The following is an 18,784-nucleotide window of genomic DNA, read 5'->3' as shown; positions in this document are numbered from 1 at the left end:
AGAAGACATTCTACTCCAATAAATAAGGGCCAGATTACTGTGACACTCTAATGCATAACAGCTGAAAAGAATAAAAAACCTCTCATTTTACAAACACATTAAGCTTAATTATTAATTTTAAAGTATACCAAGTAAATATGTTTATAAGGTTTTAAATGAATTTAGTTTGCATATGAATTGTCAGTGTAGGTATAAAAAGTACATATTACAACAGAATTTTTGTCTCCCCCTATCTTGTAAGCATCATCACCTTCCAGTTAAGAGAATTCTGAAAGCTATTTGGTTGAGCAGTACTGCAGCTCTCCAGATGAAGAGCAAAGAGCAAGGATAAGCAGAATTGACATTCTCATCCGGTGTCCTTATCACCAAGAAAAGAAGACACAAGTGGCTCACTCAGTAAAAAAAAAAAAAAAAAAAAAACCCTCTCTGCAGGTCACTGATAAAACATTGAGGTGAAAATGGCCAGTGCAGAAGTAAGAAGAGTGTATGTTTAAAACATGATCACATATTCCACCCAGAGTACTACTCAGCCATACAGAAACCTAAGAGCAGTCTTATTACTGACTAACATAAAACTACCAAACATAGAAAGTGTCCTTTAGTAATCACATGAATTCTTAACACAGACAGTTGGCATTTCTATTTTTTATTCTCAATATGACTTTTTCAACACTTGAAAACACTGAATGGCAGCCAAGTGTAATTCTTAAAGATGTAATTTCTTCACAACTTTGATATGCATTCCTTTGCCCCAGAAAATGTTGTTTTTAAGTGACGGGACACAGGGACTTGCAGGTGTGAGTTCATGACAAGGCAGGAAACATTGTGATCCCAAATTCAGCCACTTCCACACCCATGAAGCCGCAGTTAATAGTAAATAATAATAGTACATTTTATTTATATAGTGCCTTTCCCAGGCTCAAAACGCTTCACAGAAATTCAGTATGAACAATAGGCCATAAACAACATTGGAGGCAAATAACATCTGCATAAAACTCTGTAAATACTATCTGCATAAAATAAAGATAAACACAGGTAACAAAAACCACTGATAGTTTATTGATTAATAACTATCACTTTGAAATGTAATCAAAACGTACAGCATGGTTGTGGAGAGAGACCTGGTTATTGGCCGGGTTTAACAGTTATGATTAAGTAATGCACTAATTAAAAGAGAATAGAAGCAGTAAGTAAAACCACAATACTGAATCAAATTAGACAATTTGCAAAGTGAACACCAATCCATAAAAATAAAGGTGGAAATATAAAAAAAGAAAAAACAGCTGTGGCTTTTAACCTGGGCTGCAGCTGCTGTACTTCTGTTTTGAGTTTATTAATAGTATGGGCAATTCATGACATTATGTGACTTTGTGTACACTGCTATAACTCATATTTTCTTTGATAGAAACTGCGTGGCTTCAGTTTTAGGGTGGGACTGCAGTTATCTCAGTTTTTAAAATCCTGCATGTTTTCATTTATTAAACCAGGAGCCTTTAACATGCCACTTTTCTGCCATTATGGAATTAAAAATACAGGATATGTCCATGCTTTGGGAGAGCAACAATGAGACCGATTAACAGTTGAGTGACTAGTAAAGTTATTCACTTTTTAATACGCGTTAGTAAAGGAACAAACATTTTGCAGTTATCATCGGATTGTTAGAAAGATGGCCACATTTTTCCATCTAACCATTCATGTTCTATTGGACGTATCCATTTCAGGGTCGCTGGGAGTCGGTGTCTATTACCCGCTCTACTGGGCACATAACATGATCCAATAGGTTTGATGGGGTGCTAAATTCGCACATATCCATCTATGTATCATTCCAAAATAAAATTTACTTAGTTAGTGTTTCAAAACGTCCTCATTGGCCAGTGGCTTAGCTTATAATGTTTCAACACAAATCTTTCCAGTCAGACAATATTCAGTGTGTTAATGGCATCAGCCAAACTACTCTGTAGCTTATTCCAAGTTTCTGTTGTTCTCTGTGTGATGAAAAACTTTGTAATGTTTGTGTGAAATTTACCCTTAACAAGTTTCCGACTGTGTTTCCATGTTCTTGATGAACTCATTTTAAAATAACAGTCTCGATCCACTGTACTAATTCCCTTCATAATTTTTAACACTTCCATCATGTCTCCTCTTAATCTCCTTTAGCTTAAACTGGAATGGCTCAGCTCCATTAATCTTTTCAATGAGTGAGCTATTACTGGGCTGGACTCTTGACCAATGAATAGGGAGGATGTTTAATTCATAAACTTGTTCCCATTTCAGCATGTTCCACTTTAGTTAATGAGAGAACTTTTCAGAAATGGTTTGCTTTACAATATTTTAGCAAAAATACACATTTGGGTGTTACGAGCAAATATTCTCTATATCTGACATGTGGTTCATTTGACATGAGTAATGTTAATTTTGATTTTTCATAGACATTTTAATGTTGTTTGCTGTTGTTCAGCATTAGTCCCTATTGACACCTAAGTTTTCTTAAAAAATTTGGGAGATTAAAAATCTTTCTTGGGCATAACTACACACAATATGAGGTAAATAACAGATACAAAATATCATTTTTGGGTTGAATATTCCTTTAATATTAGTGTGCTACTTGCATCCAACTGCTTCTGTCAAAATGGTTTATTGAATTAGGTGGGGGTTATGAATACTACACATAAATGAATGGGAAGTTGTACTAACTAAATACTTAATGGGTCTGTGCCTCATTTATCTGAATATGATTCATAAAATCAGTCCTCACCAACATGATTTTAATAAAATAAGTGGCCAATAAAAAAACCTATAAAAAATGGCAGGATACATGGACCTGAGAAAGTAGGACTGTCTTATAAACAAAACCAGACTACTGACAGTATTTATAAAACAATACAAAGGTAACAACAAAAGAAATTACTTTTGTGAAGAACTGCCAGTCTAAACACAGATAATGAGGTGGCTGTGCTACAGGATGACATATTAATCCGCTGCAAACAAAGAAGCCAACTTTCCACACAAAACCCTTCCCCAAAGGATGGTTAATGCCGTAAGCAAATGCTCCTGATTCACTTTGTCTGTGAGCAGGACTGTGTTTCAGAGGCACTGCTCTTAAAAGTGCAGCATTCAGCCTGTTTGTATAGGTGGTGGTACAACAGATGGGGAACACTAGCACGTTCTGATCATTGTTCCTACTAGGTAACAGGTGGCCAGCAGTTATCATTTTACTGCTTTACAAATGCTGCTTCTGTATACTCAGGTTTGATAAGCTTATATAACAACGCCAAGGCAGCCATAATCAACTGGGTGAGCATGCTGCAATATATAATGCATACAAACAAGAGACCAAAAGTCAAAATCATCTCAATCATGTATCATGTATGCAGTATACAGATAGATGAAATGGTGAACCTCAGGGCCCACAGTGTACACATGGTGCAAATAAGACAAAGCAGTGTCCATATAACATACTATTTAAACAGGCAATATGCCAACACGATTAACAACCACAATTCCACAGAGAGCCATTTAAATGCAAGCTTCACAGTTCAGTGCAGTGAATGATGTCCTGTCATAATAGATAAAGTGAGGGAAAGCTTGTGACTTGAGGTATATTGAGGTAGGGCGGAAAATCATGAAGGGTGGCATTACATTGAGGAGCCAGGGTGGCTGTCACACAGTCAGGCTCTGCACAGCATCGTTAAACTTCATTTCCTGTACCACCGTCCTTACACTAAAGCTCCGTAGTTATGCAGTATCAGTAGTCAAGCAAGTAATAGCAAGACAGAATAATCCGCTCAATCTCTGACACGCATGAAACACCCTTACTGAGCGGTATGAATTTGAATAATCATATATTTTTATATTACTAAAAAACTACATCTTAAAGTGTAAGTACATCAAAATCAGCAGCGGCAGATTATTATAAAATAGTGGGGTCATACGAGATTGAGGATCATTTTTTTCTATAGCACAGCTTACTAAAACTACAGAACCTGATGGTATATATCAGCATTTCTTCCTTTGTTTTGGGACTTGTGCTGCTTTTTGCCAAAGGAAAAAATACTGTCATTCATATTTTAATAATTACATATTAAATACGTAATAAATAAATAGCTAAACTAACAGCCTATTTAAGGACTTATTTTAAACGGGAGTACTAACTAGTTACCTTGATAAAAGAAATATAGGATTAGTATTGAATCCTGAAATTATATTTATTTCCAATCAGATTTGGCAGTTAAGTTAGCTGATACTGTATTTTTCCAAACCGATAGCATAGATCTTAACATTATAATATGACATTCAACACTTCCATGCAATCTTTTTTATGAAGCATTACACAGAAGTGTGAAATTGATATAAGAATGGACAAACTGCCAATATTTACAGCAGATTAACTTGTCCAACAAATTAATTATTAACACAAGCTACGCTACAGGTACCAGCTCCATTTAAGCCGACATTCTTCTTCTTCTCCTTTCGGCTGCTCCCGTTAGGGGTTGCCACAGTGTATCATCTTCTTCCATATCTTTCTGTCCTATGCATCTTGTTCTGTTACCCATCATCTGCATGTCCTCTCTCACCACATCCATAAACCTTCGTTTAGGCCTTCCTCTTTTCCTCTTCCCTGGCAGCTCTATCCTTAGCATCCTTCTCCTAATATACCCAGCATCTCTCCTCTGCACATGTCCAAACTAACGCAATCTCGCCTCTCTAGTAATAGTAAATAAAGTTCACAACAAAAACAAAAGAGAATATTCATTACCAGTGATTGAAAGACGTGGATTCAGTGTTACCGGTGCCCTGTCCAGGGTTTCTTTCCTGCCTTGTGCCCAATGACTGCTGGGATAGGCTCCAGCTGACCAGTGACCCTGGGCTTGGGTAAGTGGCTTAGGAAAATGGATGGATGGAAGGATTAAGTGAAGCACTCTGATGAATAAAACAATGCTGTGAATATACAACAGCCATACAGTTGATTATGCACCACTGCAAATGAGAGCACAGCAGATGAGTGGAGAAAGCACATTAAACATAAAGCCTCTTTTAAAATATCTGTTACCTGTTCAGCTTCAATCCAATTGACCAGTGTCCACTTGCTGATTATTCGAACACACAAATTTATATTATTGCATTCTGTGACGGGACTGGCAGCTTGCGGCTTCCTCTTACTTTAGTCACATTTTCTTAATAATATTGATTTTTTCATTTTGTTTTGACTGATTTAATCTGGTTACACTTAGAAAAATACACGTCTGATTTGTGCTTTGATTCGCTTAATCACTTAAAGTAAAAATTGCCACTAACTTGATGAAACAACCAAACAGAAGCACTGAATTAAATCAACTTAAAAAAATATTGATTCAGACAGGCTACAGACAAATTCCCTTTAATCAAATGAAGGACATCGAGGCTACAGCCACTAAAACAAATGCATATTTTTTCCAAACTTGTAACAAAATATTTATGTAAATTTGGATAATTTTTTCCACTTGCAAGATTTAAACGACAAAAATGGACAAAAGGTCTTCTGAAATCAATGAAAATATGGCAGTCTTCGGCATACGGACAAAATATTTCACAAAGAACCAAAAGCATTGCACTGAACTGCTGGGTTTATGCATTTGGCTTATATATAAAAAAAATGTAAAAATAAATAAAATTAGCAAATGAAAAGTGTAGTAGTGCTTAGTCCTCAAAGCTCTTTAGGCCCTATCTGATTGTGAATGAAATGCACTTTTGTGTCCAGCGCTCCCATGGGTTTCCTCCCAAAGAACAAACATATTCTGTCAGGTTAGATAGTGAATTGTGCCTGGCCTGGTGCCACAGAGTCAGGAACAGGAGGTAGCTTGATTGTTGACATCACTGTCATTGTCCTCTTCATGGCCTGCAGGTTTTCTACAGGTACCCTGCCTTTACCACACATATAAAGATGTGCACATTAGGCTAAGTTAATAAAATATTGTTCCTGTTTTGCCAGAAATAATAAACTGAGACTCCAGCCCCATATTGTAAGTGAAAAAAAAATTTCATTTCTTTATAGTGTCTTATAATAAGTGGTGCCATTTTGATGTTACAGTACTGCATATCGCTAAGCCTAGGAGTAAAGCTTTGAATGATGTTCAACACCATGGCAGTCTGTTCTTTAAATCCAAATGTGTGGATGTGGTGTCTGAACGTTTTACAAATATAAGAATGACCTCCAGAGAGAATCCAGAACAATCTATCAATAAAGACAATTCAAAGAAATTAATGTATTTACAGTGCTACTATGAGTTTTGTTTTGCCCTGGAATTAGTCTGCCAATCAGTGATCTCGCTGTATTGAACTCCATCTGTCAGACTTTCCCATTAAAACACTATCAATACCTGTCAAAGTCTCCACACTGTTATTTAGAGGGAATCAGACATGACATACATGGCCCTGTAATAGGAAAAAGTGGATCTTTAAAATGGAAGGATTGTTACTGTGTATGTGTGAATAAGCAGGTTAGCTTTGGTGGTTTTGTTAAACTGTGAAGAACCTCTGTATAAGGCATGCAAACAACAATCGCGGATATTCATCCATCTTCAAATCTGCTAATTAAGTTTCAGGTATCTTAGAGCCAAAGTTTATTACAGAAGCATTCTGGCACAAGTTGGAAACCAACTATTGACGGGTCGCCAGTAAATCACAAGAACCACTGTCACATACAGTATATCCTCACTAAATACACTGGGAATAATTTACATGGTATAACGATATACAAAGTTTCTTTTTACTTTTGTAGTATTTACGAAATGATACAGTTTGGAACTGGATTGTAATTTATCTTTAAACAGAATATTACACCTTGACCTTTTAAGACTGAGTCTACTTTCTCTTACCCACTTAAGAGTAGACAAAATATTCGTCACTAGCAGTTAAATCTCTTTTTATCCAAACATTCATTGTTTGTGCCCACTTATTCCAGTACAGTATCAAGGAGAGGCTGAAATCAAACCTTGAGTGTTCATAAACTTTCCCCAATACTGATCCTTTACATAAATAGATATTAAGATGAAATATACTTGTAAAGATGTCGTCTCCATTTGCCATTGTGTTTTAACACAATTTATTTATTCTTTATTATTTATGTTCTCCTCCATCATCTTCACTATATAATTGGACTTTCTGGCATTCCTTTGGAGTGGTTCGAGCCCTATCGTACAGATAGGGCCGAGTATGTGGCCCTGGGGGATGCTAAATCTCATACCCACACTGTCACCTGTTGGGTCCCACAAGGATCAGTCCTTGGGCCGACCTTTTTTAATATCTAGCCCTCCGCAGGCATGGACTTTCATTCCATTGCTATGCCGATGATACGTAGCTCTATGTGAGACTGGATTCGACTTCTTTTATACCTCCATTAACTCTTTCCTCCTGCTTGGATGACATTGAGGCTTGGATGTCCAAGAACTTTCTTAAGCTGAACAGCAGCATAACTGAAGCTCTTTTAATTGGTACCCTCCATCAACGTCATTATTCCGTAAATTGTATTTCCTTTTCTGGTCATACCATTACTTTCTCCCCTTCTGTTACTAATTTGGGTGTCAAATTAGACTCCCATTTGTCATTTGATAAACATGTTCACCACCTCTGTAAAATTGCATTCCTTCATCTTCGAAACATAGCCAAACTCTGTCCCTGCCTTTCCCTTTGTGATGCTGAAAAGCTGGTTCACACCTTTGTCTTCTCCAGGCTGGACTATTGTAATGCTCTGCTCATCTGGATCCCCAGCAAGAGCCTTCAAAAGCTCCAACAAATCCAAAATAGTGCTGCAAGGATCCTAATGAGGGTGTGGAAATATGATCATATTTCACCAATCCTTTGGTCACTTCATTGGCTCCCTATTCACCTCCGTATTGAATACAAACTTTGTTTGCTCACTCATCATTGTATCCATGGAAATGCTCCACAATACCTTAAGGAACTTCTTATATTACAATCCACTACAAGAAACCTTCGTCTTGCAAATACCTATCGTCTTCACCCCACTATGACCAAACTTCGTACAATGGGTGACTGAGCCACTTACAGTTACTGCTCCAAGGCTCTGGAATTCCCTACCAGAGAACCCGAGAACACAGCAGATTGTGAGCGGTTTTAAAAAACAGCTAAAGAAAGACTTTTCTATTTAGGAAAGCATATTAACAAAATTGCCTCTAATTATTGTTTTATCTTTGGTTTTATCTTGTTGTGTCTTTGTTTAATTTTTTTTTATGTAGCACTTTGAGGTTTACTACAAATGTAAAGTGCCTTATAAATAAAATGTATTATTATTATTATTAACTGCAGTCTCAAAGATTAGGGCACCTGTATTTGATTTCTGGCCCAGTCGCTGTCTTTGTGGAGTCTGAACACATTCCCTATGGCTATGTTTATGTTTTCCTAGTATTTCAGGTTTAATTGTACATGTGCATGATTGTTTAACTGGTGGCAGTTCTTCATCTTGTGTGTGTGTACCCTTCTAACCTGCCATCCAGGGTTGGTTCCCACATTGCTCTTGCAGCTTACTGACTCTCTGTATAAGTGAGTAAGGAGTAAGTGAATGGTTGTTTCATTCAAGCAAACTTTGTTTTCGTGGAATTAAGTGTTTTTATTTTAAAGGAATGCTCAAAATATGAAGAAAAGTACCTTTTTGGTGAACTGAAACTTTGTTATTTCAATAGAATAAATGAAAGTCAACTAATTAAAATGACCCAAAGAGGAACAGCTTGATCTGAACAAAACACGAGGATACACTCATCACTAATGATGTGACAAGATACTTTGAGAGAGCCCACAGTCCAGAGTAACTGCCAAAAGAGAGAATTAGCAATATAAAAGACTGAAGAATTGTACTACATTAATGATGTTATTTTCTGGATCATACTGATGATTATAGCATTCATCGCAAGGCTTCTGGAACCTCAAGAGGGAGATCTTATCAATTTAATCATATGTGTGCTTTGATTGTCTATTAATCTCATCACATAATAATAATTTGTGAATGTGTCATGTGAAACACTGACAGCAGAGGAGACTCCCTGTGCCTTTATCTATATAAAGTGTATGTGCAGATGTGTGCCAGGCACAACCTAAATTCTTTCTTAGTTATTCACTTCATAAATAAAACATGTCCTTTACAGCCTCACACAACTCTCAGGCTGCAAACTGATGTTGAACTCCTTTCTGTTGGTTTAATTGCTACATCCCAGTAAAATACCACTGTCGCCTTGTAGTCTCCTCCAAGCCTTAAATATCTGCTGATAAAAAATTTATCAGTAAAATGCTAAAACGTACTTTTTCCTCCCTTGCTTTGTGAGTGAGCAGAATAACAAACCCCAATTAACAAGTAATTACATAGAATTAAGAAAAACTGAGTGACAAAATAAAACCTATGAACAGTGGAAATTTGAAGACGTGATAGTTGGGGAGGAACCAGCTTATGCAAAGATAAAAGGACATGGGGCCATATCTCCCTATCTCCCTCAACAGCACATCTGAGAGATCCTTTGAACATGTCACATTTAAAATAATAAAAGTAAACTCAGCCTTAAAAAAGGCCCTCCCTCCAACACTCACTTGAATCAACGCCCTACAGCTGCAGAAACGTACATTTGTTGGAGCAGAAATGATCACTGGGGAGCACATTCTTTTCCTTGTACTCGGAATTAATACTATCTTTAAAGATCATTTGTGGCGTTGGTTCAACAATCTGAGTAAGAAATGTGGATATGCACACGTTTCACTGATTAGGTCTGTAAACATGTTGCTTACATTAAAATTGCATTTTTAGCACAATGTATAATACAAGAACAAAATGACATACTTCTGGAATAGAGCAATAACTTTGGCACATGTGCACAGTATGTAAAGTACCAGATGGTAAATTTTATCTTATTGAAATATTTAATGCATTAGGAGTCTATGGTGAAAGCTTTTAAAAATGTAAATTGAACAGGGGGCCATTTATTCCCACTGCTTAAAGTGCACGCCTTCATACAAAAAAACATTGAAAACAAAACAGCATTTACAGCGCCTTACAAAACATATCCATGGCCACCCCTTGGACGTTTTCACATTTTATTTCATTGTGGTAAACTGAATTTGACACTGATTAACAGAAACAGACTCTTTATTGTTAAAGTGAATACAGGTCCCTGCAAAGTGGGCTAAATTAATTACAAATATAAAACACAAAATAACTGACCACATAAGTGTTTATCCTCCTTTAATTTTGCCTTTGGCAGAAGCAGGCATGGCAGCCTTGAGTCTGGATGCACACATCTCTCAATCAGCTTTGCACATCTGGACACAGCTATTTTTGCCCAATCTTTTTTGCAAAGCTGACACATACTGTGTTAGGTCACATGGAGATCGTGAGTGAACAGCTTTTATCAAGTCCAACCAAAAATTCTAAATTGGACTAAGATCTGGACACTGACTTGGTTACAGCAGGACATTAACATTGTTATTTTAAAGCCATGCCTGTGTAGCTTTGGCTTCCTATTTGGCGTTATCTTACTGGAAAATAAATCTTCTCCCAAGGTGCAGGTTTCCTGCTGACTGTAACACATTTTCTTCCAGGAATTTCCTTATTTAGCCTCTTTAATTTTACATTCTATCCTCATTAGCCTTGCAGTCCTGCTGCAAAGAAGCATCCCCACAACATACTGCTGCCACCACCACATTCTGATAATGTGCAGTGTCTGACATTTGACAAAAGTGGTATTTGGGCTAAATTCACATTACTTGGATGAAGTGACTCAAATCTGATTTATTGCCCTAATATAACAGAAATGTGATGTGTTCAGGGGGCAGAAATCCTATCTGTTTAAATCAGATTTGAGTCACTTTCATATGTGGTCCTAGATCGGATCTGAAACATGGCCATGGGACATGAGACAATAGTCAGATTAGAATTCATGTGTTTTTTTTTTTTTATGCCAGCACTGGCAGTGCAGCATAACAGCAATGAAGGAGAGTTACAGCTGTGACATCAGTCACGGTTCTACCACCGCTGGCTCCTTTTTTGTACCCAGAAATCTCTTGGTGCAGCAGTGGCAGCAATAGCTGCAAAAACCACAAAGCCTGGTCTTCATGTTCTCAACCTACAGTAATCATGTACAGCTGACAGAACTGTTTGCCGTCATCCGCAGCAAAATGCAATGCATAGCTACTAGCGTGTCCATTTTTTCGGTTTTAATTATATGAGTTGTCTATCAAATATGATGTCTTTTGTTGTTGGTGACACAGATGGCTTGTGCACAAACGTATCAATGTGTGCATGGGTGTCATTTTAGAGGACAGAAGCGTTCACTTTAAAGTTAGATACAGGTTATTTGTACTTATGAATGTCAATAGTAAAAATAGGAAAATACGACCTGAGCCAAAAATCAAAATTTAGCAATGAGGCTTGTAATGCAAACATAGCCTTAGTCTGTTGACCAAAAAAAGCTCAATTTGGTTTTATTAGACTATGGAACCTTCTTCCAGCAGAATTCAATGATTTCTCTTTGCCAGTCTCCCATAAAGCTGTAACTGGTAAAGCAAGCAAGTTGTTGTATGCATAGTCTGTCTAACCTCATCCATTGTAGCCTGTAACTCCTTCACAATTCTCACAGGTCTCTTGGTGGCCTCCTTCAGCAGTTCTTCACTTACACTGTCACTCAGTTTTGGTAGATGGCCTGCTCTAGGCAGATATACAGCTGTGACATACTTTTTCCATTTCTTAATGACTGACTTAGCTGGACTCCAAAAAAAATTTCAGTGACTTGGATGTTTCCTTGTCTCCATCTCCTGACTTGTGCTGTTCAATCATCTTTCCACACTTGGAGTGTTCTTTTGTCTTCATTGTGTAGGTTAGTCCACCATTCTGACACGCCACACGTGGGACCTTCCAGATCTGCTGAATTTATACTAAAATCAATTGAAACTTCAGACAGGTGATCTTCATTGAACTAATTATGGGACTTCTAAAGCCAAATGGCCGCACCAGTGAAGATTTAGGTGTGTCATATTAAAGGAGGTGAAAACTTGAGATCAAGCATTTTGTATTTTATGTTTGTTATTAATTTATACCAAAAATATAAAATAGCAGGTAAAAAGTTCAGAGGGGATGAATACTTTTTTTATAGACAATGCATTAAAACAGGGTTAGCTAGAAGTATGGTTCAAACAGCGTTGGTTGAATAAACACATTTTCTAATAAAACATGAAAAAATACAAAATAATATTCGGTACAACAAGATTGTAAGCATTTTGAATAAATAAAAATAAAAGCTTATACAATAAACAACAATGTCACCTACTGTATGTAAACAACATTTGGACATACTGGAGCTATGTGCCCTCTACCTTGAGGTGAACCTGCCAGGTCATTTTCAAGCTGAAAGTGTTCTTCTCAAATTTCACTATAGTACTGTACAACCACTTCATTATCAGATTTTACACTGTATTTGTTGGAGGCCTGCACAGTTATTATCTCTGCAAAATGCAATGACAGCAGATAAGCAGTTGCTAAAATGGTTCACTTCTTCACCCAACATATAAGCAAGCAGGCAGTTTACAAGGACTGAGCTTTTATTAATGGTCTACAAGAAAATATTTGTTTGATCCAGCCATTTCCTCCACTTTCACCAAAATGTTTGCTTGCTAATATGCTGTATTAATTTTCCGCCAAGTCCGATACTTTAATGCAACAAGTTAGACTATACATTTGCAGTTTTTCCGAGGTCTGCCCAGCAGCCTTTTTCAAATTCCTGTTAATGCATTGCTAGAAGCGAATCATTCTTCTTATATTTTAAAGACAGACCTGTCTGTGGTGACACTGCGGGCAAAATGTGCTAACAGCAGTTAGAAAATGCATGCAGTGGGCTGCATCCTTACATTATAAGTGACACATCCACCTAGTTGGTCAGTCAGTCAGTCAATGTCCAACCTGCTATATCCTAACACAGGGTCACGGAGGTCTGCTGGAGCCAATCCCAGCCAGCACAAGGCAGGAGCAAACCCCGGGCAGGGCGCCAGCCCACTGCAGGGCACACACACCCACACACCAAGCACACATTAGGGACAATTTAGAATCGCCAATGCACCTAACCTGGATATCTTGGGAGTAGGAGAGGAAACCGGAGCACCCAGAGGAAACCCATGCAGACACGGGGAGAACATGCAAACTCCATGCAGGGAGGACCCAGGAAGTGAACCCAGGTCTCCTTACTGAGAGGCAGCAGCGCTACCACTGCACCACTGTGCTGCCCTCCACCTAATTAATCTTTTGAAAATGTCTTACCATGTATAAGTGTCATTTTATTGATCGAGTCATTCCTGTTTCTCATACAGCAAACCAGTATGTTCACTATAGTTAATTACCAGATAAATCCCAACAAGTTGAAGCAGAAAACTCCATTCACCCATCCATTACTTGGTCGTCATTCTGATGCAAGACAACAAAGTCCCAAAAGCTAATATAGCAGACCTGAGACACAAATCTACTTGCAATATGCAATTCTGCTTCTCCATATGCACTCTTAAAAGTAAGGGGACTACAGTGGTTCTTCAGAGCGATGCCATTTTTGGCTCCCAAAGGACCCATCTACATGAAGGTTCCATAAAGTAAATATCCATTATTGTCAAATAATAATGGCTCATGACGCTTGCTGCACACAATAACATAGGCCAAGTTCAGGTTTTCTTAATCTGTAAGTGTCCTGCTAGGTAGCCCACCATACATTAACAATGGTTTTTTTTTCTTCACATTAGAAAATGTTACAAAGCACACAGAACCAGCTTCAAATGCAAAGAACCCATCTTTTTGCTTTGTCAAGTAATAGCTCTACGAGGAACCACACAACCCAATAAAGAACCAAAAAGTGCCATTATTTTAAAAGGGCGGGTGAGGTACAATGGAGCTCATTTAAGGCGACAAATACACTTAGTTTAGGCTAAACTGTTGATTTTTTTAAACCTTCCTCCTGCCTCCTAAATCATTAAGACCTCTGTTGTATATAGCATTTTGCATTGTTAACTGCCAACAGCAGTCCTCTTCCTTGACAATGATTAGTTTAGGTGGACTATTGTCAAGTGCTGCGTCCTCTGGCCACATCCACCCACTAAACTGCCCGTCCAATTGCGTTTAAAGTTATTTCGATACCATCGCAGTCAGTCCAACTGTCCCGACAATTACTACTATTTCCTTCCCTGTCGGTAAACAGTCAGTTTCCTTACGGTTTGTAACTTTTATTTACTTATTTTTGTTAAAGAAAATGAAAACTAATGAATAACCTGTAAACTTTTCATCTCAACTTTTCAAGGTTTTGCTTACTTTTCACACTGACACACTTAATACTCTTTCGCCTGAACGCATGCATTAACAGGTTTAAATGTCCGAGCAAGTTCACATACTTCAAATCAGACTTTTGGGAAGGTGAGCGGCGTTTTTTTTCTACTCGGATCTCTAAACACATGCACGAGGTGAAACAGTTGAACAAATAAACCGCGCTGATCTAATGAGAAACTAACAAACAGCTAGTATTATATAACAAAGCAGAATCGTGCTGCTAAAGGCAATCGCATTAACAATTCGAAATGGACAAATCAACCAGACGCAGGCGGGCAACGGCTCTCACCGGGGAGGCTGGTCGCGTTGATCTCCGCAGGCATGTCGCGGGTTAGCTGCTCCTCTCACTGCCTCTGCTCCCCACCACCCGTCTTCTTTTTTGGCAGATTGAGCAGGACAGCTGGTCTATAGCAAGGGAAACGCCTCGTCAAATCGGAAAGCCTGCCTCACTCCTGCTCCTCTCCGCGTGGCTCCGCTCCACGGCCACAGACTTCAAAGCTGCACGAGGGCACAGGAAGCGGCACGCGAGGGTCGCTCACCTTATGGCGTGTCTCAATGGCCACTTCTTGTCACGGCTTATCAGTTTCGAATATTCGGGGAGCTCTCTACGGGGTCTGCTGGTTTTCATCCCACCCGAGGTTTTAAGGACGGACGTCTTAGCCAGCTCCTGAACTTAAGTCACTGCGAACTGGAAAACAACGGGCCGCGTCAGTTTCAGGATTCACATACTAAGTTTGGGGTGAAAGCGGCTGCCCTGCAAAGACCTTAAAGGTGACTTAAACATGACCGGCCCTTTCCTACATTTCCTGGTCGGGGGTCACTTCAATATTTTCTCGAAAAATACACGTGCCTGTGATTGTGGGCGTGGTTTCTACATTGGGCCTGGCAATATGCAGATAGGAGTCTGCGATATAAAAGAAGCGACCACTTTAACGAACCGGTTTTCCGCCCGTGAGAGTATTTCTCAACAAATGGGTGCTTCTCTTACATCCATGGCATGTATGACTGCACCAGTCTAATAACTGTGAAGATAAATGTGGCAAAAAAGAGATGCAATTCTTGTAAGAATCAACTGAGGAAACAACTCGTTCTGAGGTGGTTGATCGTGACTGGGACAAAAGTCATCGCAGAAATCACCTCCATAGAGCTGCATGAATCTGCGATGTTTCTTTTGCTTATTCTTTTACTAAGCTTGGGATATATGGACATGGAAAATGGCATGGTGGTAAAGAATGGTGTAAATTATTAGGAACACTAAGCATATACTATTTAGGACTTTGTTTTGTTCTTAAAACAGCCTCAGGTCTTCATGGCATGGATTCTACAAGATTCATTTGAGATTCTGGCCTATGTTGGCATGATTGTATCTAGCAATTTCTGCAGATTTATAATCTGTGCGTTCATGTTATGAATCTCCAGTTCTACCACATCCCAAAGGATGTTGGATGGTGTCTGGGAAGACCACTGAAGAAAACTGAACTCATTGTGATGTTCATGAACCCAGTTTGAGACATCTCTTGCTTTGTGACGTGATGCATTATCATTCTGGATGTCACCATTAGAAGCTGGGTAAATTGTGGCCATGAAGGAATGCACTTGGTCAGCAACAATACTGGCATTGAAGCGATGATTAATTTCTATTAAAAAGGCTTAAAAGTCTGTCAAGGTAACATTCCCCACACCATTTCACCACCACCACCCGTCTGGACTGTGGACACATGGCAGGTTTGGTTTATGGATTCATGTTTTTGGCACCAAATTCTGACCCTACCATCTGTGTGACTCAGTAGAAATCGTGATTCATCTGTCCAGTTTTGGTGAACCTGTGCCCACAGCAGCCTTAGCTTTCTTTTTGTGGCTGACAAGAGTGGAACCCAACATGGTTTTCAGCTGTTCCATGTTGTGCATTCCGAGATGTTTTCCTGCAGATCGCAGTTGTACACAGTGGTTATCTCAGTTACTGTTGCCTTTCTTTCGGCTCATACTGGTCTGGCCATTTCCCTCTGATTCCTCTCATCAACAGGTTGTTTCTGTTAGCAGAACTTCCCACTCACTGGATGTTTTTTGCACCATTCTGAGTAAACTCTAGAGACTTTTGTACATGAAAATCCGAGGAGCTCAACGGTTACAGAAATTCTCAAACCAGCCTGACTGGCACCAACAGTCATGCCATGGTTGAAATCACTGAGATCACATTTATCCACAATCTGCTGTTTGATGTGAACATTAACTGAAACTCCTGACCTGTAGCTGAAGGATTTTAATTATTATGCTGCTGCCACATGATTGACTAATTAGGTATTTGCATGGAGAAGTAGGTGTACAGGTGCTCCTAATAAATAATTTGCTCAGTGAGCAGCCATGTAATAGAATGCATTTAAATATATTTGATATCTATTGCCCTATGTGAACCATCAGCACCTTTTCTCTGTGTTCTTTAATTTTAAGCAGTTCTTTCAGAAATGCAAATATATAAAGTAAAAGTAAATGGCAGTATTACAGAAAGCAAAGCTATAAATATCGTAGATCTTGTGTGTCTTATCCTCTCTTGAGTGGCTGCTTCTCAGTCTCTGTCATTATTTTTGAGGCACCATGCTTACCTAATGTCCACTTTTATACTTTGAAGGTGATTCTCGTGTGCCTCCAATGATTTTACTCTTTTTGGTGTGTCTAACACTCGCACTCCTTCTTTGATTGTGTCACCAAAGCCAAACTGACCAATCAGATTGCTCGTAAGGATTGGACGCATACACACAGATCTTAGTATTTTATTTATAGTAGGTACTGTATATACAATACATCTTAGCATTGTATTCGAACAATACAGTGTATAGTACTATCCTATTGTACATCAGTTAAAACCATAAGAGTAGCCTTAAACTGCTTTGGCTCCTTTTACTTAGTAGAACTTTTTAATGCATTCATTTCACAGTGTATATTACAACAGTAAGATTCAGATCTTTTGCAATTTCTAATGGTAAATGAACTGATGGAGGAGGCATGAGTCTTTACCTACATGGCCCAAGAGCCATGCTATGATCTTCCTGCTGATATAAGGGACGCCCTGTTTTTCTCAGCACTCAAATTCCATTACTTAAACATACTGCACCCATTTTAGAGCTGTACAAATTAGAACTATGTTTGCATTTATTTTTTTTAAATAAAAAGTTTGGCAAAAATAAAAGTGTAACCTTCTCCCATTTACATTTTACAAACACCACCTGGCCTAAATACTTTGCAGCCACCTTTGAGGATAGAAGTGATAAAGGAGATTCTGCCACGATGAGACCTTCTGGGCATTCATTTGGGCTTGTGAACCCTCTCAGTTTATTTTCTTCAACATTCATTCCAGCTGGAGTTTTTGTTTTCCTCTCCTCCCCAGCCTTCTGGCCATAGATATTTGTGAAGTTGAACACTGATTTTCCCCATTATAACCATTAGAACTCTTTAAATTGAGTTAGAGAGTCATTTACATTTTGTCTTGGGAATTTTTCTTTTTTTATTGATTGTGAAAGAGTTTAGGGTACACTCTTTGTATGAAAATGTGTTATAGAAATACATGTTGTTCTGTTTCCCTTCTTCAGCAGTTCATGGAAATATATCTGGTTAAGGAATTAGGCATTTGAGGGCCTGCGAACATTAAGTAGCAATGTCTGGAGATACATCACAAGACCATCATATTATTCTAAAACTATGGCAAGTAACATAAACTTTAGGATTCTCAGAATGGAGGCAATAGTCAGAAAGTTGAAACTCTGCATATTACAAAAGACCGTGGACCACCAGAAGCATCGTCAGCCAGGGGATGAGGTTTTTCTCCACAAGCTGTATGTTTTCATGCTTGAAGTCTGTTTTCAATGTTGACATGTTGAACTTTCTATTCACTTAGATATTTATGTGTGTATAAAGGTATGGTTATGGGATTTACGTTTGCTGTATGTTATTTATAAATCTGTGGAAGCAGATGTCGAGGATCAACCAGGCAAGCCCAGGGGTGCTCTAAGGATTGGTGTTGGGGGTTTTTCTCTTCTCTATACACACTTCCTAACTTGGACCTATCATGCTGTCCCATGGGTTATCTTATCAGTGTTATACCAACAGTATACAGTTGCCTTCAGAGGACCACACAATATCAGTTGGTATCTTTGCATGTCTCACTGATATTGCCAGAGCAGGTTGGAGAAGGTCCTGGCCTGCCTTGTGCAACTTTTATCAAGCCCCACACCCTTTCATTACATTTGTGACTACATTGCACAAAACTTGGCAGCTCCGAGGCAGTCCCACTAAACACTCTACCACTGGGCTTCCTGAAAAGAATAAAATGTTTCATATGAAATGATGATGGGAAAATCAACTGACTTTTTAATGTTACAGTTCATGGAGTAAATAAACTTTATCTTATCTAATATAATCTTAACAGTTTGAGATTTGGTTCGTAATGCCTAAACTGTA

General features: G+C 38.5%; 2 protein-coding genes across 2 annotated transcripts in view; both read right to left on the bottom strand.

The window, feature by feature from the left end:
- LOC114655928 (glycophorin-C) overlaps nucleotides 1-14,829 on the bottom strand; it is a 59,135-nt gene extending 44,306 nt beyond the window's left edge. Inside the window, exon 1 of the mRNA XM_028807241.2 lies at nucleotides 14,622-14,829. Coding sequence (XP_028663074.1) covers nucleotides 14,622-14,655 — 34 coding nt within the window. The 5' untranslated portion in view covers nucleotides 14,656-14,829. The remainder of the gene's footprint in view (nucleotides 1-14,621) is intronic.
- Nucleotides 1-15,245, bottom strand: part of LOC127528911 (glycophorin-C-like) — a 131,683-nt gene extending 116,438 nt beyond the window's left edge. The window contains 1 exon segment of the mRNA XM_051930605.1: nucleotides 14,872-15,245. The gene's annotated coding sequence lies outside the window, so the exon portion shown is untranslated.
- Nucleotides 15,246-18,784: the final 3,539 nt, after the last annotated feature.

Source organism: Erpetoichthys calabaricus, chromosome 8 (genome assembly GCF_900747795.2).
Source record: "Erpetoichthys calabaricus chromosome 8, fErpCal1.3, whole genome shotgun sequence".
Classification (NCBI taxonomy): domain Eukaryota; kingdom Metazoa; phylum Chordata; class Cladistia; order Polypteriformes; family Polypteridae; genus Erpetoichthys; species Erpetoichthys calabaricus.
Note: the sequence above shows the minus strand (reverse complement) of the source record. Positions and strands in the feature narration are given on the sequence as shown.